This window comes from Astatotilapia calliptera, chromosome 3, assembly GCF_964374335.1.
Source record: "Astatotilapia calliptera chromosome 3, fAstCal68.1, whole genome shotgun sequence".
NCBI classification, from domain to species: domain Eukaryota; kingdom Metazoa; phylum Chordata; class Actinopteri; order Cichliformes; family Cichlidae; genus Astatotilapia; species Astatotilapia calliptera.
This window is the reverse complement of record NC_137424.1, coordinates 55,186,853-55,214,078: the sequence shown is the minus strand read 5'-3', so window position 1 is coordinate 55,214,078 and position 27,226 is coordinate 55,186,853. Positions and strand designations below refer to the sequence as shown.

Below are 27,226 nucleotides of genomic sequence, written 5' to 3'. Positions count from 1 at the left end.
CGTGTGTGTGTTTTCATACAGCCAGATGTGTTCATCACTTCAAATTGGATGTATTTGCACAAGACTGTGCTAAAGAAAGGTGTTTACGCACCAATTGTGCATGGATACAAAGTCCGTTATAGGTGTGTGTTTAAAAAAGAAAAAAAATGGCACACTTGTGCATCCCTGTAAGTGTGTGTGTGTGTGTGTGTGTGTTTGAAGACAAGGCGAACCATTGAGCTGTTTTTGAAGTGAATTAACAAGTCAAATGAGTGCCGCAGCACCCTGCATAGGTTACCACACACACACACAAACACACTCCCACGCTTATCATCGCAGCGTCTTTGTTAAGGAAGATGAGGCCAATTAAACTGATATCACTCTCTCGCTGTTGTTGACGCCTCCTGCCCTCCCTTCTTCTCTCTCATCTTTACGTTCCATCCTCCTGTTTTTGTCTCCTTCCTCTCTGTTTCTCAGTTTTGAACCTTTTTTCCTTCTTCACTCTTTTTTTTCTCTCGTCTTCGTCGGCTGGTTTCTTTACTTTTTTCTTTAAAGTACTCCATCCACATTTTCCACCTCCTCCCTCATCCATGATTTCTTCCAACATCTCCCTTCTTCTCTGCCCTCCTCATTGTCCCGTCGTCTTCTTCTTCTTCTTCTTCATTTTCCGCCCTCATGTCCTCTGCCTTTCTCTCACCATTTCCTCCAAACTCTCTCCTCCTCCTCCTCTCTCTGCGTTTCCTAACCGTGTGATAAATGTCCATCTGCGATTGGCCGATGCCCCCCATTGCTGTGGCGCCCGCGAGGTCGTAAACAACAGCCCGTCTCCCCCAGCAACGTGGTGTCTCCATGGACGCAGGGCCACTAAGACGACGGACTCTGCATGTGTGTGTGACTGAGACAGAATGCGACATCTGACAACTGCCAAGTGTGTGTGTGTGTGTTTTATATATGTTGTGCATGCATGTGCGTGAGTGTGTGTGTGTGTGTGTGTATGTGTGTGTGTGTGAGCTAATGAGCGATCATAAGTGAGCAAATGTTGTCTCTGGGTTCCACTAATGTTTAACAAACACACACACACACACACACACATATATCAGGTGTGTGTGTGTGTCATTAGTATGCCACAGTGAGCTGTGTCCATATGTCACTAAACAAAACCATGTTTTATTTATCCTGTAGAGGGAGAGGGAGGAGAGAAGGAGGCCAACAGTCACTGTCAAGGGGGATGGAGGGAAGGATGGAGGAGAAAAACTGGCGAGGTGATGGAGGGGAAAGATCTGAAGGAACGAGAGCGGCAAGAACGAAACGCAAATATGTGGAGAATGAAGAGGAAGCAAAATGAAGATCAGAGGAAGAGAAGTGAGGAGGTTCACAATGTGGAAGGAAAGGAAAGAGGAGATGATTGAAATGAGGGTAGGAAGGAGAGAAGGAAAGTTTAGTGTGGGACCACGATGAGGTGAGAGGGGAAAGATGGAAGGAGACAGTCAAGGAGGCAAGAGCAGAGGAAGAGAAAGGGAAAGCGTGGGGGAATTCAGGGTTGAAGAAATGACAGAAGAAACAACAGGAAGGAAAAAGAGGTGGAGGAGGAAGATCTGGAAAATGAAAGGAAGGAGGAAAGAAAGGGAAAGGAAAGAAAGGCTGGAAATAAAAGAGGAAAGGACAAATTAAAGAAAAAAGGAAATGAAGGGAAAGAAAGCAGAAGAAGAGAAGGAAGGGTAGTGACCCCAAAAAAGCAGAAAGGACAAAGGAGAGAGAAGAAAGCTGATAGAGGGAGCAGGAGGGAAAGAAAGATGCTTGGATTTCTTTTAAAAAAAGGACATAATTGGGGGAGAGGGAACAGGGGGAAGGAGAGAACGAAAGAAGCAAGGAGGATACAAAAACAGCACACGAAAAAAGGAAAGTGAGGAAAAATTAAGAGCTTGTGAGGGGATGAAGGAGGAATACAAAGACGGGAAAAAGAAGGTGAGGAGAATGACACTGAGGGCATGACGAAGGGATGGGGTAGGGAGCAGGAAAGCAAAAAGGAATGATGGAGAAAGAAAGAAGACAACTGCAGCAAATGAGTGGCACATGGAAAGAAAATCATGGAATATGAAGACAAAGGAAAGGGGGGAAGACAAGGTATGGATGGTGGAACTAAGAAAAAGAAGGAAGAGTGAAGGATAGAAAAGTTTACAAGAAGAGTCAAGATGAATGGAATGAGTTTAGGAATAAAAATGTGAACAGAGCAGGGAAGCAAGGCAAGAGACAATCAAGCAGGATACAAAAAACAAGAAGAGAAAGGAAGAAAATGGAGGAAAACTTATAGGAAAAAGGAGGGAAGAGTGAAGGAATGAAGGGAAATGAGAAGGGAGGATAGGAAGTGTGTTAGGAGTTAGGAGCAAGTTTAAGGAAGGAAAAGAAGAAAACAAAGGTTAGGAAAATGGAGGGCAAGTAGGGGACAGTAAGATGAAGGAAGCAGGATGGAAGAAGATGGAAAATAAGGCAAGGAAGATAGAAAGGTTACAAGAACAAATTAAGCAGAAGAAAGTAAAGGATATAAGGAAATTAAAGCATGAGGAGGGGGAGAAACAAAAAGGAAGAAAGAGGAGGCACAGGAAAGCAATTACAAAAATGAGTAGACAAAAGAGGAGGGAAGAAAATAGAGAGGAGATAGAGAAGGAAATAAAAGGGGAGGGAGGAAGGAAGAAAGAAGGAGGAGGGGAAAGAAGGAAAGCAGGAAGTAGAATAGCAGAATAAGTAAAGGAGAGGAGTAGGAGAGACAAGAAGTGGAGATTGAAGAGGATAAAGTGACAAAATAAAGGAAGCAAAGAATAAAGTGAGAAAGGTGGCAGACATGGGGGGGAAGAGAAGGGAGTGAAAGAAGTAGGAAGTAATAAAGTAAGGAAGATGCAGGCAGGAGGAAAAGAAGAGACTTAAAAAATGAAGAGCATGAAAACCTGGATGACAGAGCAGGAAGGAGGGAGGGAGACGAGTTGAGGAAGAAGGGAAAGGGAAGAAAAGAGGGACACAGCAAGGGAAGGAGGGGGGAGGATGGACAGATGGAGGAGTGGGACCCCAGAGACGTGTCATTCATCACACCACCATGCAATCTGCACTCGTTCACTCTCCCTTTCTCTTTCTCTGCAGGTCTTTTTCCTCCTCCTCGTCTCCTTCGCTTTACCCGTTTTTTTCTTTCGTTGTGTCATCCACTCGTTTATCCATCTTCCATCGCGCCATTTTTGTCACACTCCTTGCCTCTTCCTCGGTTCCGTCTTTTTTTCCCACTCTTTGGTCCCTCCAACCATGTTTTCCTCAGTACTTTGGCAGTCATTTTTAGGTTTCATTACCTCCTCTGGCGACATCCCTCCTTTCTTCTCTCCATTTCTCCCCCTCCTCTATCCTTTGCGTTCCCTCCATTTCCACTTTCTGTGGCTACAGGAGGGGGAAAAAAGAGGGAGCCTTTCATTTTGTTTTCTTTGCCATCTCGATTGCTCAGAAAGAAAGGATGAGGATAGAGGAAAAGAGCTCCAACATTCGGAGTACCGATGCGTGTTGGTTACTTCACATCACAGATCACCAAAAGGTGGGCTGCAGCCCTGCCCAGATGCTCTCTTTTATGGATCCATTATTTACTATACTCTGACACACTGTGTTTTTTTCTTGTTTTATATTTTACATGGCTTCATTAAATATGCTTGTAATAGCTGATTCTGAGGAGGTCGAGTGGGGACCTCCTTCGTTTTTGGTTGATCTGATAACGGAGTGACCCATCTGCACGCTTCTTTGGTTGGCAGATGCAAAAGGTACGGAGAAAACTGTTTCTACATGAAACTGCTCACAACAGGGTACGCATAAAAACACCTCATGATTTCTGGAAGGAGACATTCCTATTGAGCGTACAAATATATTTTATGGTGCTCTGAGCAACATATTGTGAGTACTCAGAGCAACGTCCGTATCTCTACAACTCGGCAACTTGCATCCACACAATCTAGATGCTTAAACAGCACTACAGGCACTACAGAGATGTTTACACATTTGATCAAAAAAATTTAAAAAACATATGAGTGTTTCCTTAAAATACAGCCCGCTCGGGATTCATGGTAGATGTTAATGTGAAAGCTCAAAATTAGTGAAATGTGTCAGTGCGCAGCTTTATGAGGATTACTGGTCATTTTCTCTGGAGGTTATAAGCATAACAATGTGATACTTTTTTCCATTAAAGGCCAGCAGTTGGCTCCTCTACCAGCTGTCACCAATTCGCAAACTGAAACACATGTCAAACACAGAGCGGGAAACACATTAGGTCCATTAAACAGACACGGAAACGCAGTAACAGAGTGAGCCGACCAGCGCGAGCCGTTCAGGACCGACCAGCAGCGAAATTTAGAGCGGTCGAGGGGGAAACACGAACTTTGATATGACAACTGTTGTGCAGTATTAACAAAGTAAAGACTATGCATAAATAATATTTCACATTAAAAAACACGACTGAAGTTCCTGTGACCACATATTCATAAACATGTGCAAACTTAATGACACAAAAGGGAACACAAGTCATTTCTTAATCAAATTTTAGGTATACTCATAAACCCAATTAGAAATTCATGGAAACTAATGGTCACCGAGCTTTTCATTAGTTCTTCCTGAAAATGCACCAGAAAATCCTTTATTGCTCATACTCAAGTCCATCTGGTCATTGAGTGCATGTCCTTGACTAATGACTGAAAAAATATGTGAACAAAAATCTGTGTTCAGCCAATACTTTAAGTGCTGTAAAGGAGCTTAAATTGGTTAAAAGTTGAATTTTCTCTTCCAGTTCAGTGCAAAAATGCCCACAGCATTCGTAAAATCTACAGCCCTCACCAGCTAATTACACAGCCCAAGCTAACAGGAACATTCATTTCCTACTAACCATTGATCACTTTAGAGATCTTTGCAGTTTTAGGCACAAAAACAACTTTTCCCACAGATTTCCCCACAATCTTTCAGTTATCTTCCTGTTTGCTCTTACACCGCTGGTATGGAAGCAATCCAGTGTATCGCTGTGCTTTACCACAGGTGGTAGAGGTGATGAAGTCGTCACTCATCACTGCATCTTGTATGAAAGGAAGAAAATATCCTCCTTACGTTGCATTGTATGTGACCTGTCATCTGCAAAACCCGCCTCATTACCTGTGCTCTCCATTTTCATGGAAAGGCAAGTCAAGGCAAGGCAAGGCAAATTTATTTGTATAGCACAATTCAACAACAAGGTGATTCAAAGTGCTTTACAGAGACATTAGAAACAAAAACAAATAAAAAGCATGATTTAAAATTGATTAAAACAAGCAAACTAACAAACTAACTAAACACACACATTTCACACCTGTTCGCGCGATCTGAACCCTTATCGTAAGGGGAGCTACCAGTCCTTCTGTGGACGAGCTACTTTCTATTTTAAATTCCCTGAATTTAAAATACTCTCTAGACCCAGTCTAGACCCAGCTGGGGAGCTACCCAGAGCTCTAAGCCCACTTAACAAACAAACAAACAAACAAACAAAACAGTATATAAAATCAAAACAGATAAAATCAGAAATAGATAAGATCAGTAGTTAGTGTAAGTTTTGAAATTTAAGCTTAAAAGTGTGGATTTGGTGCTTTATTCAAATGCAGCTGAGAATAAGTGAGTCTTCAACCTGGATTTAAATAAACTGAGTGTTTCAGCTGATCTGAGGCTTTCTGGGAGTTTGTTCCAGATATAAGGAGCATAAAAGCTGAATGCAGCTTCTCCGTGTCTGGTTCTGACTCTGGGAACTGATAAAAGACCGGATCCAGATGACCTGAGGGATCTGGAAGGTTCATACTGGGTCAGGAGGTCATTGATGTATTTTGGTCCTAAACCATATACAAGACTTACAACATCAGGTCGCGGGACATGTTAGCATGAAAAGCATTGTATGTTTAAATTAAGCATCAAAGAGACGATTTCAGTCCCTACAAGTCACTGAATCTGAAATTCTTCAGTCTGGAAATAATCTAAAAATCAACACAGTTTATGCTTGTATGCGATCCCAGATTTTTCCACCTGTGTTTGGTTGGGTTAGATGAGTATTTATTGAAAGTAATTTGCATCAAACAGCAGTTGTTGACCCATCCATCCACCCCTACCTCCTCCCTACACAACTTCCTCTCTGTTTTCTGTCATAATTACTTTGACCAGTAGAGGGCACTATCACAGAGTCCTCAGAAGCTGCTGGAACAACAAAAAAAGGACTCAAAATAAATCCCAATAAGGTAATAAGATGCATTAAAAACGAGAAAATCATTCATGTCTCGGTCTCTTTCTCTTACCAGTGTGGGACAGCAGGCTGGGGGACAGCAGGCCGGGGAGGCCTGGGTGAAGCAGCCTGGGGCTTTCCTGGATCCCTGCACCAGAACAACGCTTGGGAGGACGGCCTGGGCGAGAGCTGGAGGGGGAGAGAGAGAAAAGGAGATTAGTTTCTAAGATTTTCCAGGGTTGAGTGCAGAAAAATGAAGCCATTATAATCTGTGCACGCCTCTCAGACCATCTGCATCAAACATGATACAATACGGTATCATTCAAAGCACTTAGGTTCATGTATATCAGTTTCACATCTGAGGTCTTTGTTTTCCATATAAAGATATCAACACTGTCAGCTGTGTCGGGCAGACAAGTTTCCAAGGACTCCGAGCAAAAAAGTAAAAGCTGCCTCACCGACATATTTCATCCTGCCCTTTGAGCAACTGAAAGACTATGAAGTACAAAGTCTCATGTCCACCAAGTGTTTCTGAAATCCTGAGTATGGCTGACAGACTTTTTCCTGTGAAGAAGCTCCTGGAAGGAAACTCAGCAGAAAACTTAAATGTTGTTTAGATATGCAGATTGTTATTGCTGCCGATGGACTTTAAGGAGTTTACAGTCTTCACGGAGAGACAGAGGAGGAACAAATATGCTAACACTCATGTAAAACAGCATTCTTTTTACATACATAAGCTGGGATACATGTTCTACATGAGCAAGTGAACCTGAATAAACACTCAACACACTCCAGCATCTCTCTCAACCCCCCTATTTCTGTCACACACACACACACACACACACACACACACACAACCTACTGTATTATGCATGTGCACGTAGGCATAAATAAACACACTCAAACAAGAATACTGTAACTGAACACATGCGGCTAAACATAAAGGAAGCCACACACACACAAACACACGCACACACACACACAGAGGAGGTGCGCATGCAGGCCAACTCTCTGCAGGGTAGCTAAGTAACAGATGGCCATCCAAAGTCATTTACACCTAGAGAGAGAGAGAGAGCGAGAGGCCAAAAAATAAAACCTGTTCAAGACTTCGACATAGTGCCACTGCATGAGATTAGAAAAAATAGAAGCAGGTACACTCTACTTTATTTTCCAAACCTAAGATTTCTGTAATGAAAGTACAAAAGTGTGACTTTCCCTGTGCTAACAGAAGGCACTAACGTTAGCTTGTATAGCTAACTAGCTTTTTATTACTTGACTTTGAAACAAAGGGAAACGACTTCAGTGCTAAATATGGCAAATGTGTGGTACACAATCTACCCCGTCAAAAATTTATTAAATAAATAAGTAGAATGGAGCTCATCTGCTTGCTGACAGTTAAACCAAGAAATACTGAGCCACTTGTGTTGTAGCTGTCGTGCAACCACAGTTTAACAAAGTCATTTGAAAAGTGACTCCAGTACTTACGCTAAAAAACCTGGAGGGTCAAACTTCTAATAAAACTTTTTTTTTAAACAAAATCTGAAATTTATGCATCCAGCTTATAAGTTTCTGTCATCATTTTTAGATGGGACACTAGTCTTGTATCTCCACCTGGGGGCAATACACAGATAACTAACGCACTGTTTTGTGATTGTAAAAGTGTTCTTAAATAATCCTTTTAGTTGGATTTTATAGTCTTTATACCAACACTGTCCCAACAAAAGCAGCACTGCTCTGTTATGTTAATGTCATTTGCAAAGACCTTGAAAACACTAAGAATAATGCCTTAAAAGGATAAGATCTACACATGACAGCAATGTATTTGGTTTTTAATTGTACATCAATAAAAGAAAAAACAAATATTACTGTTTTTATTCATACCAGCTGTTGATATAGAAAAGTGAAACATATGCACATGCTTTTCCAACTTATGAAATCATAATTTTGTATGTTTAATTGTGGCCCTCAGTGCATTAAGTTGTGTTTCTAGTGATATACTGAGAAACAGCTTTGTTTTTCCCTAGTAAATGGTCTTTAGGCCCTAGCGTAGATATCATTCATAGTGTCCAGATATGAATACAGAATTAACCTCATTTTGGAGATACAGTTTTACAGGTAACACACCTTCTCCAATTAGTACGACTGTCATCATGACTTTTACATAAAAGTCATCAGGGCTGTTATTCAAACATGAAGCCATCAGATAAATGGAAAGTGGGTGCAAGTCTGAAAAGCACCTAACAAGGGTGTGGGCTTACAGACGGGTCAGCTACTACAACAGCAGAGACTACAGAGTGGCTGTGCGGTTTTCCAGGAACGTGTCAAGTACTGAATATCGGTCAAATCCCACTGGGAGGTGCGGAGCAAGAGAGAAAAGAGAAAGTGTGCTAAAAGAGAGAAAACGTCTGCAAATGTTTTTGGGTGTGATCTGTATGTGAGAAAAAAGACGTGCACACACAAACACACACACACACAAACACACACACACACACAAACACACATACAAAAACCGAAAAAAAGAGAGAGAGAGGCAGAGGAGCATGAAGAAATGAAAACATGAACCTTCACTTTTCCTCTGAACTCTGCTTCACCTCGTCCTCCTTCGATCACACACACACACTCATCTTTGCAATAAACTCCCTGTTCTCTCTCTTTTACAGATACACACACACGCGCGCAGGTGTTTGCATTCAAACCTTAAAACCTTTCCATCAACAACCCTCTGCTACCTTTCAACTCCCACATACACACAATGGATACATGTTACAGTACCAGGTGTGTGTGTGTGTGTGTGCTCATCTGCATCCATCCATGTGTAAGCAACATTAGAGTGTGTTTGTGCGCATCCACATGAATTCATGCAGTGTGTGTGTGTGTGTGAGTGTATAGAGGACACATGATATCGCCTTCTCATTAGCCTTACAGTTCTTTGTTCAGAGTAATGACTGCAGTGTGTGTGTGTGTGTGTGTGTGTGTGTGTGTGTGTGTGTGTGTGTGTGTGTGTGTGTGTGTCCCGTAGGGTTGCCATATGTTGGGCATTAATCCTCGTCAACGGTCCACTCTCCTTACTGCACCGAGCACAGGAACAAAGAGCAGGTCACACACACATACACATCACATAGACATGAGCTGGAAAAAAATGGAACCACATATGCTCATACATGCTACATATATGCGCACACACACACACACACACACACACACACACACACACACACACACACACACACACACAGAAACTTCAGAGCCAGTCCATTGACCTACATTCATCTGTTAACCCTTAACCTCAACTGCAAACAGCAACAAGACCACTTCTTGTCCACAGGTTCCTGTTTCTGCACTGAAGATGTGGGATAGTTATGCCGGTGACCTTTCACCCTTAACCTCTGTACCTGTCCACATTTATCTCTCATTTCCATTTCAACCAAGGTTTAGGCCTCTCTTAGCCTGGTTCCAATCAGACCCTTTTGGCGTGTGCCTGTGTGTGGATGTGGATCAACACAACCAGCCTTCTTTTTGTGGAATTTTTCATCCCAAATACAGGAAGACTGTCCTTGTAGTCTCCTGTAATTTTCATGTGCGATGCAGATAAATGTTGCCAACTGCTCCATGGGGAATGCTGCAAGTCCCAGCTAGACCTTGAGTCAAAGTTTTCCTATAATTGCGGACATCTTTATCATAGAATTCCAAACAATGCCCAACTCTAATTAATGTGTGACGAATGATCCAGTAGAATCGGCGCCGTTCATCCTGCCTGGTCTGCAGGTGTAACTATTGCAAAATGTGCTCTGGAGAGGTGAGTCAGAAGAGTTATTTGGCCATAGCAGAAGCAGATATGCTTGGCACAGACCAAAGACAGCTTTTGTTGAGAATAATTGTTGAGCTTTTGGTGGTGAAATGCTATGCCTTGGGCTTTGCTGATTTGAGGGCTGAGGATCATAACACAGAGTGCTTGAGGATAGAGCAAGTCCATCTGTCTGAAAGATGAAGTTGAAATGTTAAAGGACCCCTCGACAGGATGATGACCACAGCGAATCTATAGTGTAATGTCTCAGATGGAACAAGTGGAAATGGCTTCATCAAAGCCCAACTGAGATATATTTGTGGTTATTTCAAATGGACGGGTCTCTCTCTGCATGTTGTCCTTGTGTCTGCGTGGGTTCTTTGTGGATACTCCAGCTCCAGCGCTCTAAAGACATGTAGTTAGTGGGGTTAGTAGATTGTAAATTGCCCATAGGTGTGAATGGTTGTCTCTCCCTGTTAGCCCTGCGACAGACTGGCCAAACCCTAACCCTTTATCCTGCCTCTTGGACAGGCTTCAGCCTCCCCACCCCGTGACTCTGGATTAGATAAGCAAAAGAAGAATGCATGCATGGAGGATATTAGAACTTTGGCCCCAACAGGTCTATGCATGAGACAACTTTAGAAACATAAGCTACAAATGTTAAGCTCGTCAATGATCCTATTACCTAACTGTTCCTATTATTCAGTTTTTACTAATAGAAAGAAGATTGAAAGGGTCAGTAGAAGTATAAATAAAATGAATCACTTCCACTGTGAAAGGAGTGGAAGACAAAAGAAAAGTGAAAGATAAAGTTACCCCCTGTTGTCCAAATGTTATACTTTAAGACTCATAATCAATAACAGTCTCAAAAATTTAACTAGACTTTTTGTATAAAGGATTACAGAATGTCCGACTTCCTCGTGGTTAGAAAAACCGATGGATGTAGCCACCGTGATGTCAGCCACTAGTTAGTTAAGTCCAGTTCAGAATCCTGAAGTTAAGCTTTTCTTTCCGTGTTTTGATGCCTGATGCGATGAGCGAGTGGCGGATCTGATTGAGAAATTGACTTGTGATTGATAAATAGTTAGACAATGACCAAACCCTAGACTCTTCTTTGCCTGTTAAAATGACCATAATGTACAAAGTGGACTCACAATTGAGCCCATAAAGTGAACATAAAGGCCTTTAAAGCGGCGACAGAGAGAGGAAGCCATGTGGTCACATTCCCATAGACCAGGGGTGCCCAATCTCAGTCTTCGAGAGCTACTGTCCTGCAGCTTTTAGATGCATCTCTACTGCAACACAACTGAATCAAATGGTTTGATTACCTCTTCAGTATGCCATCAAGTTTGGCAAAGGCCTGATAACAAGCCATTCATTTGATTCAGGTGTGTCAGAACAAGGACGCATCTAAAAGCTACAGGACAGTAGCTCTCGAGGACCAGGATTGGGCACCCCTGCCATAGACTTTTATATAATCAGAAGACCCGGATTCACCCCCTGCTGGCCATAAGAAATAATACAGGCTCAAGGTGCTTGAGGGTTGGCTTAATTTTTCAGAACTAGAAGCTACATTCATCTTTTAAACCATAGCATGGTATGGTACATGTATGTTCTTGGCTATGGAGATATTCTGTGTTGTCACAGTGCCCAAACACTACAGCAGTAACTCATCACTGGTCTCTGTCTGAAAACACTGGATGGGCTTCATTACGATCAAGAAGAAGCAGCCATCTCAAGTTACCCACATCTCTGGTTTAAATCCTGTAACATCACTTCACAGTTGAGTAAACGTTACTACAGATATTCGTTCTGTTTAAGCCAACCTTGAACCTAGAACTTCTTTCAGACATTATGCATCGTTAAAAAGGAATAAAGTCCAAACTAGAGTCCTTCATTCCCCTATGGAGAGATTTAGAGCTTTATTAATCAGTGTGTTTAATGATGCTGCTGCACACATGCATGTGGCATTATACTAGATCTGATTCATTGATTGCTATTGTGTTCCTACAGATAAAAAAGTACTTTGGTCAGTCTAATGAGTGTTAGTGGAGCTAAAGTGAGCTCTCAGAATAAAACACGAGCTGGGGTAAATCATGACTGAAACGAACTATGTGGCTGAAAAATTATACAGGAGACACAGTCTGCTCCTGTTTGTTTACAGTAATTATAATATTGTCTCATAATTACACAGGTAATGATTTATGGAGGTTAATTAAAGTAAGACACACAGTAGCTTCCAAATGTTTGCCACTGATGTGTTTTGGTTATTTGATGACCTTTTAATTGGCCGAGAACACCAGAACACGCCACGAATGGAAAACACGAAGGTGACATTTTACACACGCACTCACACACTCACGCCCACACCCCCAACGATCTGATGAGCCACCTTGAAGTAAGTCTTCCCACTTTGACACACGCGCCCCATCGCCTGTCCTCCCAAATGGCCGTTTCTATGGTGACGGAGCCTTGATCAATACTCCGTCATTGGCTCTGATGGCCGGTCAGGGTCGGTCACACACACACACACACACACCGATGCCTGCACACACACTCAAATAACACACGCACAAACAGGCATGGCGGTGAATAAGCACGGATTCGCTAACACGTTTGACAGATTGATTTAGCTCAGAACGTGCAGAGGTCACACACACACACACACACACACACACAAACACACACACACACACACACACACACACACACACACACACAGTGTAGTTTATCAAAGCCTAGTGCGGTCAATACGTGGGGCTGAGCGAGGGGTCAACCCTCTTTAACTAAAATCTTTCATCTTCACTCTTTCCTTTCTCCCATCTCACCATCAGCATGCTAATCTTTCCCCCTCCTCATTTTCTTTTGGTTTTTCCTCTTCTTGTTCATTTATTGGTTTTCTCTCTCGGCCCTCCAAATTTGGCTTTGTTCTTGGATTTTGTTTCCTTTTTTTCCCCTCATCAAATAAGTAAAACGTTTTTGTAACTTCTGTATTTTTGGTGTCAGGATAAAATGGGTTCTCAGTGAGTTTTAGATAGATTCATTATCTTTTACTTTATCTGTTATTAGAGTTTTCTTTTTTGTCAAGATTTTCTTTCAAATGTTGAATCCCTTGAAAAAATCTATTCAACATTTTTACTCCTTTTTTTTTTTTACATTAACTAAATATTTCACAAGTATATTTTTTTAGGATTACAGATGCATTCTTTGCCTTATTGTTGTTTATGTGTCAGTTTTTAGCTTTATAGTCACAGTCCAAAATGTTATAATCCTGAAATGTTACTCAGTTATTTTTATATATTTTTGGTATTGTTTGGATATTTCTTTCATCTGTCTGTTGTAGGAATGCTCCAAATACAGCACTTACAAATTCTAACATTTTTTCTGCTTATCCAGGGATGGATTACGGGGGCAACACCCTGAGAAGCCCAGCAACTTTCTCCAGTTCTTTTAAAAGACACAGAGGTGTTCCCAGGCCATTCAGGAGACGTAATCTTCTCTCCAGTGTGTCGTATGTCTAGGGTGGAGGGCCTGGCGATCTGATCCCCAGCTGTTGAGGCCGACTGTTGGGACACGCTAACACCCATCTTCTGCTTATTCAGGGTCGCATGGGTAGGTGGAGCCCATCCCAGTTGCCATAGGGCAAAAGGCAGAGTACACCCTGGATAGGTCGCCAGTCTGGCTAACACACCTGTGGGGGACTTCTGGGTCTGAAAAGTGAAGCCAGTGATAAGGTGTTTTCAAACTACATGTTTGCTAATGATCAGCAGGGGGTGATTCTTGTTGCTGCAATGCTAAGTACAGGAAGATGTCTGTGAAGGTTCGCAGTCATCCAGGTCTTTTCTTTCCAAGCTCCTTAGACTAAGTACAGAAAATCTGAGAAAAAAAAAGTCACTCTTTTGGTTGTTTTGTCTGGTAAGTTTGGGCTTGGTCACTATTTCCAAGTCTTACTGAAAATGTGTTTGGTTCCTCGATTGTGGCACTTTTTTGTGTTTCTGCACACTGAAGCCTTGTCCCCATTTAACTGATAGCTGCCTGCTAGCATACATTGCAGGGCTACAGTTGCATAGCCTCCTGAGACCCTGTGTCCTCATACAGGGACATTACATTTTTGGTTATTCTGCATCTCACACTTCATTCTACTCAGCAGTGTCTTAGACTTCGTCCCCACACGTACTTTCTCTCGTTCACAACTTCAGGTCAAATTATGTCACAACCTCTGCTAATCGTTTATTTTCTTTGTCTCAGAACCGCCGGTTGGTGGACACTTATACATTTCCTTCTTTCCATCCATCTTTTTCCTCCTTATTTTCCTCTTGCTCCCTCTCCGTTTTCTGTCTCCCTGCACCTCTCAACCATCATAAATCGTGTCACTGACTTACATCCTCTCTGTCCCTCTCTGTGTGTCTTTACTCTTTGTTTGTAGCAGAACAACAATCCATTCTTTTTAAAGAGACACCAGAGAAATGGGATACATGTCTGTCCACGCACACACACACACACACACAGACACACACTCACTCACAAGGAAAGGCATCATAATCATGGACGCTCACGGACTCACAAGAGAGAGGGAGAAAGAGAGAGAGATGGATGTTTACTTTCTTCTGGGCTTCCGCCTCTTTGATTGGACAGATGAATGACTTCATTGTGTGTGTGTTTCCTTCTCTCTTTTTCTGTCTTTCGTTTTCGACATGGAGAAAAAAGAGCCAGAGGAAGAGGTGGGGAAAAAAGAGAAAGAAAGACAGGGAGAGAATGAGAGCGAGAGAGCACTGGAGTAAGGTAAGCAATAATAAGTATTGACTGATAAGGGAAGTAGAGCGAAAATAATAAAGGAGGAAAAAAAATCACCCTAAAACACAGAGTGGAGGGAAACAGGGATCCTGTATTGATTAACTGATGACACCTCTCTCCTTCTTCTCATCCCTCGCTTCTTTTTCACCCCTATTTATCCATTTCTGCTTACTTACTATTTATCTTACCACTTCCTGTCTTTTATCCTATACTTATTTTCTCACATCTGCTCAAATCTTAATCTATCCTTCTGCCCATCTTATTTTTCTATTCATTTGTCCATTTAGCAGTCTATCTATCACATGTACAATCCATCCAGCTTTTCCATCCATCCTTTATCTGCAACCTAACATTAAAGCCACTGATTGGTCAAGTAGCGCTTACCATCTTTTTATAATGCAGTCTTTGCACTCGGCTCTGGGATTCATGTGGATATACTCTGACAAGTACTAATAAACCTGAAGATTGCTGCAAACCAAGCACACTCTCTATGGCAATGGTGCTCCCCAACTACTGCATCTTCCTTCTCTGAAGACGAAGAGCCCAAGTTTGTTCACCCAGAATCAAGGTTTTCCAAATCCCAATGATATCAAGAATCCACAGCATGCCCCTGAACAAACCGAATCCTGGGAGGTAATCGCCCTACAGGACCAAAAAGGACCCTTTTTCAACCATCAAGTGGCATCACAGGACACCCCCAGAGGTCCTATGACCATTCCTGAAGGGGACAAACCTGCTGAGATGAATCTATACAGTAGTAGGCAGAATACCATGGCTTCAAAACTAAAATCTAAAACAAATATTTACTTCAATGTTGTGACTGATCGGTATATACATGTATCAAATCTCATATCCATCTATTCATATTTTAATCAACTGTATCTCCATCTATGCCACCATATGCTCTATAGGTTTGGCAAGTATGCTAACATTTAGCAATTGGACAACCAATAATTGTTGATACCGCCTATTCACAAGTTCATTTACAAACTCTTCCAAATGGACAAAAAGGAGAGGATACTGTGTTACTGAATTATCAGGTTGCATGACCTGTAAGTTCAACAGCTGCTTTCCCAGACACGTATCAAGTCCCAGACTGAAAGGAAACTTCATTGAAGACCACCACGGACAAAGTTTTCAGTCTAAGACTTAATCTTTTTTAGGACAAAGAGACGTCAGAGAAAATTCTGAGCCAAAGGCTTCGACAATGGCGCTTTGTTCCGCAAGACTTCCAATGCAACAAGTCTATATTCGGTGGTCATTCACTAGGCATATCTCTGCTAATGTCTGTGTATGAACTGCAATTCTCAAAAAGCAATTGGAATTTACATGTTAATTATTGGCCACTTTGAAAAAACAAAACCCAAAAAGCAGTGGCCTCTCCAGTCGCCTATACACAATTTATTTGTTTATTCACTCAATCAAACAATCAAAGGATCTATCCAATCATCCACTTTTCTACCTACACCGTCTATTTTTCTTTGCTGTACCAATCAATTCGTATTTTTGTATCTATATCAGAGTCCATCCTTCTAGGAATCATTGTCCTCTACCTCTCCATCCATTCATCCTTTATCTGTATATGCATCTATCCACACAAACACACATTCTCTATCATCTGTCTATAAATATCTATCTGCACATCCTCCGTACCCATTCTTAGTATCCTCTTTTTTCTATCAATCCATCTACATATCAGTCATCTATGCAGCCATTTTGCCATTCTTGCATCCATCTCTATTTTCTACATCTACCACCACCCATCTCCCCCTCTCGCTCTCTCTCTCTCCAGTGGAACAGGTGTGCAACGGGACAAGAGACAAAAACACTCCTGCATTTTTAACCAGCACCTATTAAATATTAAACATGGCACACACACACACACACACAGTCATACACTGAGCGACACACAATCGCTGACGAGACAAGTTATACAGGTCGATGGGCTAACGTGTGTCTGCATGTCTGCGTGAGTGTGTGCGAGTGTGTGATGGCTTTAAGCGCCATTACCTTACTTCCTCGGCATGTGGGCAAACACACACACACACACACACACACACACACACACACACACACACACACACACACACACACACACACACACACACACACACACACACACACACAGGCAGGGATAATTCATACAGGCATACACAGTGCTCTCACATGTTAACATTTAAGAGGTAAAACTATAACAGACTCCATGTTCTCTCTCTCTCCTCTTCTGTGTGTCCGCCCCCCCCACCCCCTGCCTTCCCTCCCTCGCCGTCTCTTTGAAGTGCTCCATAACAAACTATAACAACAGGAAGTTTTCAATGCGCCACATTGAGAAGGAATGTCACATATGGTATGAGCGAGGGAGGGACGGAGCAAGGGAAGGAGAAACACAGGGAGGATTAGAGGAGCTGGATGGATGGTTACACTGTAGCTGGGAAGCCGCCTTCACTTCAAGCAAACCTGCAACTTTATATAAAAGCTCCCCAAAGACCCTGACTTATGTGGTTTTCATAGAAAATATAGATTATCTAACAATTCAATAATCAATAGATTTAGTCTGCAGAATAGTCTTGAAAACCCTCTATTCCTCTCATTCAACCTCTGTTATTTTCCTTTATTTGTCCCTAATGTTCTTTATTCTTACACAGAAATCATAAAAGACAAAATCAGAGAGAGTTCCTTAATTGCTAACAAATCCTTAAATCACTCAGCTTGAAAGTCACTGTTAAAAAGAAATGTCCTATAATTAACATATGCATTAGCAATGTTAATTTTTGATACTTTCTATCCAAGATGGAAGCAATTCAGTTTTTTCACAGCACCACATCATAACAACAGTCGCCTGAGGGTGCTTTTTACTATAAGGTAAAAACCCTACAACAGTAGAAAGAAAGCCAACAGTCATACAACGCCCCTACAAGCAAACAAGCACTTGGTGACAGGGGTAAGGAAAAACTCCCTTTCAACTAGAGATGGCACGATACCACTTTTTTATGTCCGATACCGATACCGATATCATAAATTTGGATATCTGCCGATACCGATATGAATCCGATATAGTGTTTTTTAATCAACAAAACTGTTTTTTAAATATCTTGCTGCATTTTGTATAAGTTCATACTCAAGTTTAAAACAACAACTACACTAAAGCTATTCTGTTATACCTGTATGCAAAAAAAAATATTTCATAGTTCAGCAATACTGATCAATCTAATAAACTTAAACCTACACCATCCTCCCTATTCTGGTATTTTAAAGAGTACTTAGCATAAATATTAAGCAACCTAACTAATAGGGTTCCAACTCCCAGCAACAACAAAAATAAATAAATAAAAAATAGGGAACCACCCCTCACGCTCCACCTCATGATGCTTAATCGACGTAATCAACCTTAATTTGATGCAGTGTGAAAAAAAATGCACAGAAATCAATTATTTTTCAAGAAATATTAAATAGATTCAACATCTTTCTTCAACAAAATTGCAGACTGCACAGATGGTACCTTCCCAAAGGGAAAAAGTACTATAGCTTACTAGGGTATATATATTAGACTTAATAGTCACTATATACAGTAATTGACTTCTATTCATTTTACATCAAATTAAAACTTTGGGTGTCAGATAATTATTTATTAAAAGCTCGACATTTTAAATGAGAATAAGAAAGAAAAGTATGTCTTTGTGCCCCCTTTTCCCTGTTCATGCCCTATCGGCCCCCCTGGCTAAACTTTGCTAGATCCGCCCCTGCACAGTTACCAGCGTCAGCTACGTAGAAAAAGATCCTGGAGTAGAAAGTAATATTAAATACATTCTAACAATAGCTGATCAAGCTTAAACGTGCTGCTGTTGTTCAGCCGCTGGTTTACTCTTTCTGGTGCAAAGTGGGCCAAAAACAAACTAGAGACACGGACTCGCGACAGAAAAGCCGATCAGCTGATCGTTAAGCAGTTTCATGATTGAAGTAGCAGCAGGAGAGGCAGTCGCTCCATATATCGCTTGTTAAGCTTAACGCAGGAATGCTTTACATTCAGAGATGGACTTACACACTTGCTTTACTTCTCTCGGGATAACTTTGTCGGAGATGAAATGCTGGGTTGCTAGCGAAGCTCCAAATGCTATCCAGACCACCGACAGGTCCCGCATGCCACAGCCGCTCTATCACGTGATGCATACTGCTCTGACGTGCTAATGTTCTGAGGTGAGTTACGGCGTGTTGCAAGTTTTGTGAGGTGCTTTCGTGATATTTAATGGATCGGATTACATTTTTTATTTTTCTCCGATATCCGATCCAGTAATTTAGGTCAGTATCGGACCGATACCGATACGTAATATCGGATCGGTCCATCTCTACTTTCAACAGGAAGAAACCGTAGAACCAGGGAGGGGCAGCCATCTGCTTCCACTGGTATACTGTAATAATAACATCTGGCAGATGACTCTCTGCCAAACAGATATCTTGTGTTAAAAAGGTTGTTAGCATGTGGTAAGAAAGACTTCCTGCAAGTGCCCTTGTGGCATTGGTGCTGCTTCAGTGTGTTAGAAAAGATGCTCCGCTGCCTGTCCTGTTGGAGGTGCAGAGTCAGGACTATTCATGATGGATAACAGCATGCTCGGTGACCTCAGCTTCAGGGGTTTCCAGGTTTGCAGCCAATCAGAGAACCAGGTATCCTGATCAGATCATTCAGTTCACTGGTGTCACCAGTTCTCATGATGCTCCTCAGCTGACCACAGCGACAGAAAATCTCTGCCTCTTGTTCATGCCCAGGTACTTGTACACCTGCACATCAATATCCTGTCCAAGGACAGACATGGGCCAGGAAGCCCCCATCTTCCTTGTGAAGTCGAGCCTGGTCTCTCTGGTCTTATTAATATTCAGCAACAGATGATTCCTCCCAGACCGCTTCACAAAAATCCTCCACCAGTGCTCTTTCCTCCTCCTCCTGACCATCACTAATTCATCCAACCATGCAGTAATCTTCACAGTATTCCTGTAGGTGGCACGGTTTGGAGTTGTGCTGAGAGTTGTAGAAGACAGTTCCTGTACTGCTCAACATCACACAGAGCACCACACAATCTCGCAAATGAGACTTAAAAGGATTTTAGATAAACATTTAGCAGCAGAGTATCTGGTTAGCTAATCCCTAATTTATCCCATATTTATGAAACTCACAGTAACAGTAAGACGTTAATATGTGAAAAGAGAAAGTTGCTATCATGTTAAGGAGCATATGTCCTTGGCTGGTTCCAGTTCATTTATACTGGGACTTCTGCTCACATTATAATGTTAAACTGGGCAACTGTCCCATATTGGGTGAGGAAGTGGTGGCAAATACCTGCCAGTTTAAAGATGCTGATCATCACCAGCAGATGTATACTGCCTAATGTCAAGGACCCCACCAAAAAGGATATAGTGCTGTTTATCTTCTGTTTATGGAAATAAAGAAGAAATCACATTTTTCACATGCAAATAATCAGATCTGACCAATCAGATCACTGCATTTAAAAACAAGTGTGCTGTAGCTCACTGATGCTGAAATATTAAAATAATACTATTTTATGTCAGGCACACAGCTTTGGGTCAGATGTGGTAGTTTTGTATTTGCTTATCAGTTTTTCTTTTACTGTGTTTTAAGATAAGATAAGATAGAACTTTATTAATCCCTCGGGTGGGTTCCTCTGGGAAATTCGATTTCCAAAAAAAGCACAGCAACGACCGAAGTTACAGTTACAGAATTGTTATATATATATACACACACACACACACACACACACACACACACACACACACACACACACACACATATATAAATACAGAGACAATATAAATAAAATATACAAAGGGGATAAATAGAATAAATAGGAATAAAAAATAAAAATACAAGTGAATTGCACATTTCAAGTATTGAGTCTATTGCACTGATGACTATTTACAAAAGTATTGCACAAGGTATTGTACAGTGAGGTGAAGAGGCACTACAGCTTAGTTGTTCCCTCCTTTGTCCTCCTGTTTCCCCTCCCTCTCCCCTCCAGAGAGGAGTTAAACAGTCTGATGGCGTGTGGGACAAAGGAGTTTTTAAGTCTGTTAGTTCTTGTCTTGGGGAGAAGCAACCTGTCACTGAACAGACTCTTCTGGTTGTTAATGGCCGTGTGCAGAGGATGCCTGGCATTGTCCATAATGTCCATCAGTTTCTTTAATGTCCTTTTCTCTGCCACTGTCACCAGAGTGTCCAGCTTCATGCCGACCACAGAGCTAGCCCTCCTGATCAGTTTCTCCAGCCTGGATGAGTCCTTCTTTGCTGTGCTGCTCCCCCAGCACACCACAGCATAGAAAAGTACTCCAGCAACCACCGACTGGTAAAACATCCTCAGGAGCTTCCTGCAGATGTTAAAAGACCTCAGCCTCCTGAGGAAGTACAGTCGGCTTTGGGCTTTTTTATACAGGTGCTCTGTGTTGCATGACCAGTCCAGTTTATTGTCCACCCACAGCCTGAGGTACTTGTACTTGTTGACCACCTCCACCTCCTCCCCCTCTATCTGAACCGGCAGTGGACCTTCTCTGGACCTCCCGAAGTCCACAACCAGTTCCTTAGTCTTTGAGGTGTTGAGTTGCAGGTGGTTTGTGTGACTCCATGCAACAAAGTTCCTCACCAGACTTCTGTACTCCTCTTCCTGATCATCCCAGATACACCCCATGATGGCCGTGTCATCTGCAAACTTCTGAATATGGCATAATTCAGAGTTGTAGCAGAAGTCAGAGGTGTACAGGGTGAAGAGAAGAGGGGACAGCACAGTTCCCTGTGGTGCTCCTGTGCTGCTGACCACTGTGTCAGACGTGATGTCCTTCAGCCTGACGTACTGTGGTCTGTTTTGACTTTTTGCTAGTGTCCAAAGGGGTTTGCTTTCATTTAAAGTGTTTAAGTTTAGTTAGTGTTTATTAGTTTTGGTTTTAGTCTTTATTACTTTTTATTTCATTTAGATTCAGGAAAGGTTTTGGAAAATCAGTACAAGGATGAAGGGTTTGTAAACATCCGAGGGCACAATAAAAACATCCATCACACCCTCATCAGGCAGACTGTGAGAACACATTTACCAAATTACCAAATTAACTTTTTTTTTTAGTTTGTTTTCCAATATAAGGAAAGTGTTTATCTTATGTCTTTTCAAGAGTCTAGCTTCCAGTTTTATTTTAGTTATTTAAAATCTGTCTCCTCAGATTTGGTCCCAACAGCTCAAACTGCCCCACTGACATCCTGAAATATGTCGGGATGCAGCGTCAACTCCTAAGTCAAACCATGAAATCCTCCCTGCTGCCTTCTTCCTGTTCTTGCTTCGAAACACTAGGACCAGTTAAATTTTTTGAGGAAAGCTTTTCCACAAAATAGTTATAATATATAATATAATATAATAGGTTTATATACATATATAACTTACACTGCATGTTTGGATCTGATAAATTCAGAATTTCGTGTTGCTCTCTCGCGATGTGCTCGTTGTGTAAAGGCCTTAGCACTGCTTGAGCCTCGCGGTCAAAAGGGAAAGAGAAACCTTCATCAGATCTCTTTCTTTGCCTTCTTCCCACCATCCCTCCATCTTTCCCCAACTGTAGTTAATTTTCCTCTGACTGTTCATTCCTCACCCTACATCCATCCCTCCTCCTCCTCTTCCTTTTTACCTGTCCTTTCCTTCCTCCCTCTCTCTCTATCAATCTCTTCCTTCCCCTCTCCATCTCTCTCTCCTCTCCCCTCCTCTCTCTCTCTCTCTCTCTCTCTGCAGTTAAGTCAGTGTAATGTAAATGATGTGCCATCGATCGCCCCTGACAGTGCAAGGACGCTCACCTCTTCTCCTCCTCCTCCTTTTCTTCTTCATCCTGTCATCTCTCTCTCTCCCTCCTTTTCACACCCCTCCCTCACTCTTTCTCTACTCGGCTGCTCTTTCCTCCACCTAATATCTTTTTATCTCTCCTCTCTCTCTCTATTGCTGCCTTTCTAAGTCTATCTCTCTCACTCGTCCACTGCCTCCCACGCCTGTCATCTTTCATCTGCCCCTCTCTCTTCATTTTGCTCCCTCTCTCTTTTTTACCGACCATCATTTATGTCTCTCTCTTCCTCCATTGTTCTTTTCAGAGCATCTGCTCTCTCTCCATCGCTCTCTTCCTACCTATGCCATCTTTTATCTCAGCCTCTCTTCATTTCGCCTCCTGTCTTTCTACCGCTTGCTCCCTCTCTTTGCTGTCTCAGGTCTCCGCAGTCCATCTTTTGCCCGCTGGCCTCGCTTAAAGGAACACACAGACCACCACGGAAAGTTCAAATCGCCTTTTGCTGAAATTTTGGTCAAATTATATCAATTTATTATCGCAGTAGATTTAAGGAAAATGTAAGCAGCGCCATGTTCTTAAGCCACATGGGGGTCATGTGTAGGCAACTAAGGGCTTTTGCTAAGATGAAAGCTTTTATCGTACATCATAGTTACATGTCTAAGTTAATGATCTCTATCAGATGTACAGGAAGTGCAGGAAAAATGTGTAGACCCATAGATGAGGCTGTATTTGGCACCTGAGTAACACAAGCCATGAGAACTGCAGCCCTGATTTTTTCTACACATCACCTGATGCAGGTGAACGTGAAAACACAAATGTCCTACTTAAATCGGACATTAACCCGCCTTGAAACTGCCAGCTTTTCGGTACAAAGCTCACCAAATGTGCACAGGCATGAAAACTGTGCCGTACTAGCAAGTGGTCATCTGGTTGTTTTCAGCCTCCTGTAAGATAAACACACTTGCCTAAACTATAACCTGTAGTGGCGACAAAACAAATGATATGTCATTGTTTTGTCTCCCACCTGCGTGCTACATGCAAAAACTCAGTATCCACACTAAAAAAATTTAAATCAAGCCTAAAATGTCAGCTTTAAGTAAATTCTGTGAAACTTTTTAAAGTAATTTTGTTACATAAATAAAATGTAAAGGGTTGCATTAAATTTAAAAAAATAATCATTTACAATCATGTTTTGCGATCAGTGAAATATACTTGATTGGAGTGCATTCATATTTTCCGTAACTCTTTCAAACCTGAACCATGAAAGAATTACTTTTTTTTTTTTAAACGCAGTGTTTATTGAACCTTTATTCAGCCATTCTACATTACATTCTTGAGTCCAGGTAAATGTCCGTGAAAGGGAAATTTCAGAAGAGGGATGTCAAATGACCTGATAATACCTACTCTTTTTTTAAGTACATAGGTTTATTCACCACTGGGACTTTCTAAAATATGACTCTTACATTATTATTTTATGTTTCTTTTATTTACAACAAATCTTTATGATATAAATTACAGTTTCCAGGTAAACAGGTCAGTATTATGGGATTTTCAAACACCTGCCATACGGCAAAAGCATGCCAATATGAAAGCATTAAAAATCATATTACTAATAAGTGTACATGTCAGCCCTGTGGCCACCTTAAAATTCAGAAGCCGCAGTTACGGAAACACTCGTGGGAGCTGCAGATGTGATTGTGAATAATGTGAAGAAAATAAATGCTCCTTCATCTGTTTTACTGTCCTGTCGACCAGTAAACACCCATTTTTATCTTTTCAACGATTTCTCTGGGGAGGGGCTCGAACATAACGTGCACGTGTGTTTGTCACAATGCAGATCATGTCGGCCCCTTGTGCTGTCATCAGACTGTAAAACACTGAGAATTGATCACTTTATTTAGCACCAGACAGACATAAATTTCATTGTTATTATGCAGATTTTTAACACCACGCAGACATTATGTGCACAATAACCATTGTTCAAACTCTTCCCTCATTTAACAAGTACAGTGTAAAAAGGATTTTTTTTTTTAATTTTGCCTGCTAAATGTTTTAAGATGAAACAATCTTAAACACCTAAAATATATAAAAATATACACTTGCTAATAGGAAAGTATCAATTGTTTGAACACTATAGTATTTCTTGATTTATATGTACATTTTTTTTGTTTGTGAGGAGCCCAAAAATAGTGGAAAATGCTCATTACACATACACGTTAGATGCATCTTCGTTAAGACCTTCTGTTCCTGTTAATCTTTAATGGAAAAATTCAGTACATGGAAAACATATCACGTTCTAATAATTGTTATCAGTTGCTTCTAGCTTGTTGAATTTGTCCCCTCAGCTGTACTTTTTACTCCATTTTCCTCCATCCTCCTTTAATTCTGCTCCTCTGCCTCTCTTGTCCCTTCTTGTCCTCCATTGTTCCCTTCCTTCTTCCTCGTGCTCCCTCTTTCCCTTCTCCTTATCCAAATAGAGGACACAGACAATCCAATAAACGCCCCCACTCGCAACAGCTGGAGTGTGTGTGTGTTGTGTGTGTGTGTGTGTGTGTGTGTGTGTGTGTATGTGTTTGTGTGTGTGTCAGCGAAGCACCGAGTCAGCAGAAAACTAGGATGACACTCTGAGTGCCGGACAGGAATGTCACAGAAAAAAAAAAGAAAAAGGAGAGAAGAGAGCGATGAAGAAATAAAGAAAGAGAAAGAAAGGGAAGACAGATGGGAGGGAGAGAGCAAGGGAGGGAGGAGGGACATGATGAGAGAGAGAAAGAAGAGGAAGAAGAGAAGAAGAAAACTCTGGGGACTCAGAATGACACATGCAGTATTACTCACCGTCCCCACACACACACACACACACACACACACGTGGACGCACAGCGACACACACAAACAGTCTGAATCTTTCTCTTGTGCACAAACAGACATGCAAGGACACCAAGAGACAAACACTCTCACTTTCTCCTTCACCCACACCAGCAGCGCTTTCTGCCCTAAAAAATAGGCTTCAGGGAAATGCTGCCCTCTGTAAATAAACAGGGGCATTATTTTACTTTTATACTAGAATCTCTTCAAACCTCCAACTCTTTTACTGTCCATTATAAACACAACATGATCATTTGAGTAGTCGTCAGTTATTTAGTTCAGTAGTTTTTTAGCAACAATTCCCTGCTAAAGTTATCCCAAGGTGTTTTACACTGATGTTTCCATATGAGCAAAGACCTGGGAAGAGTAGGGAAAAAGAACTTCCTTTTAAAAGGAAAATAACCTGAAATTTAGAGTTAATAAGTCAAAATATTTACCATTTTTCTTGATTTATGGATGCCATATTTTATTTATTTATTTTTGGTTACTCTGCGGTCTGGGAAGTACCTATAAAGTAGTATTGTTCCCACCTAAAGTAAATATGTGCATAAAATTTAAATATACATCTGGAACACTTTAATTTAATCAACCTCATCCTGCAATGATGATTGTTTGGGACATCAACAGAATCCATTTTGGGCCAGAATTTCTAAAACCTTTTAAACGTTGGTCAAAACTTCTCTTAAATATATGAATCTGAATTCACTTCACCATATGCAAATTTGACTTTTTACTGTCTGTAATTGTGCCACACAACAAATTTGCTTTGCATTTGGTCTGAACGCACCATTAGAGAGCGACAGATAATGTCAGGGCCTCCGTATGAAGCAAGTTTTTGTGTTGGAAAACTGAGTCTAATGACTAAAGACAGCCCTTTTCCACCAGTACCTACTCAACTCTGTTTTAGAGATTTCTGTTAACATCTGATATCAGGTACTTTTTTAGTACCTTCTCAGCCGGGGTTCCAAGCAAGCCCAGACAATCTCATGAGAGCGACTACTTAACAAAACTGAAACCACCATTTTTGAAACCCGACAACGAGGGAAATGGTTAAACAAACACCAACCCTGTTGGCCCCGAGTTTGACAAAAAGCCATGTATGAACCAGCAGGTATACCATCACCTCAACGTACTCCATTATTGTGTTGCATACAAGTGATATCACGGGACATTTGGCCATGTTGCTATAACGACCACACGCACGTTGATGGTATTCAATTGTAATGGAAAGTGAGCAAAACAGAGTAGAGTAGATTTGAGTCAAACTGAGTAGGTACCAGTGGAAAAGAGGCAAAAGAGTCAGGGATGAAGCCCAAAAAGATCCAGGAAATCACCTTCAGTGTTACCAAAGCTACAAAGAGCAATTACAAACACATAAAATAGAACCCCCCAACAACAACTTCACAGTGAATTTTCCTGTTTGAGCAAATGATGCAACACAAACTGAAGCCCAGATGATTTTTCAATGAAAAAACAAAATGCCAATCAGATAGGCAACAAACAAAGCTAGCCTAAAACTAACAAAGGCACAGAGAACTGAACTGACGGATTTGATGAATTAATAAATGCTTGACTGGAACAAACCACAATGCTAGTCTTTGTGAACACTTAGACCTGAAAAGATAAATCTGAAACATCGTAAAACCCAAAAACTACTTTTACCCAACCGCACGCCTTAGCACACGGGGGCAACGGCGAACCGTTCAAAGTTTGATTGTTTTTGCTCTTGATTTGCAATGTGAAGCATT

General features: G+C 41.4%; 1 protein-coding gene across 2 annotated transcripts in view; it reads right to left on the bottom strand.

Moving 5' to 3' along the window:
* LOC113019418 (dachshund homolog 2-like) overlaps positions 1–27,226 on the bottom strand; it is a 121,509-nt gene that overhangs the window by 48,605 nt on the left and 45,678 nt on the right. For both annotated transcript variants that reach the window (XM_080292440.1, XM_026163139.2), the window contains exon 2: positions 6,300–6,415. In XM_080292440.1, the coding sequence (XP_080148566.1) occupies positions 6,300–6,415 (116 nt within the window). The remainder of the gene's footprint in view (positions 1–6,299; positions 6,416–27,226) is intronic.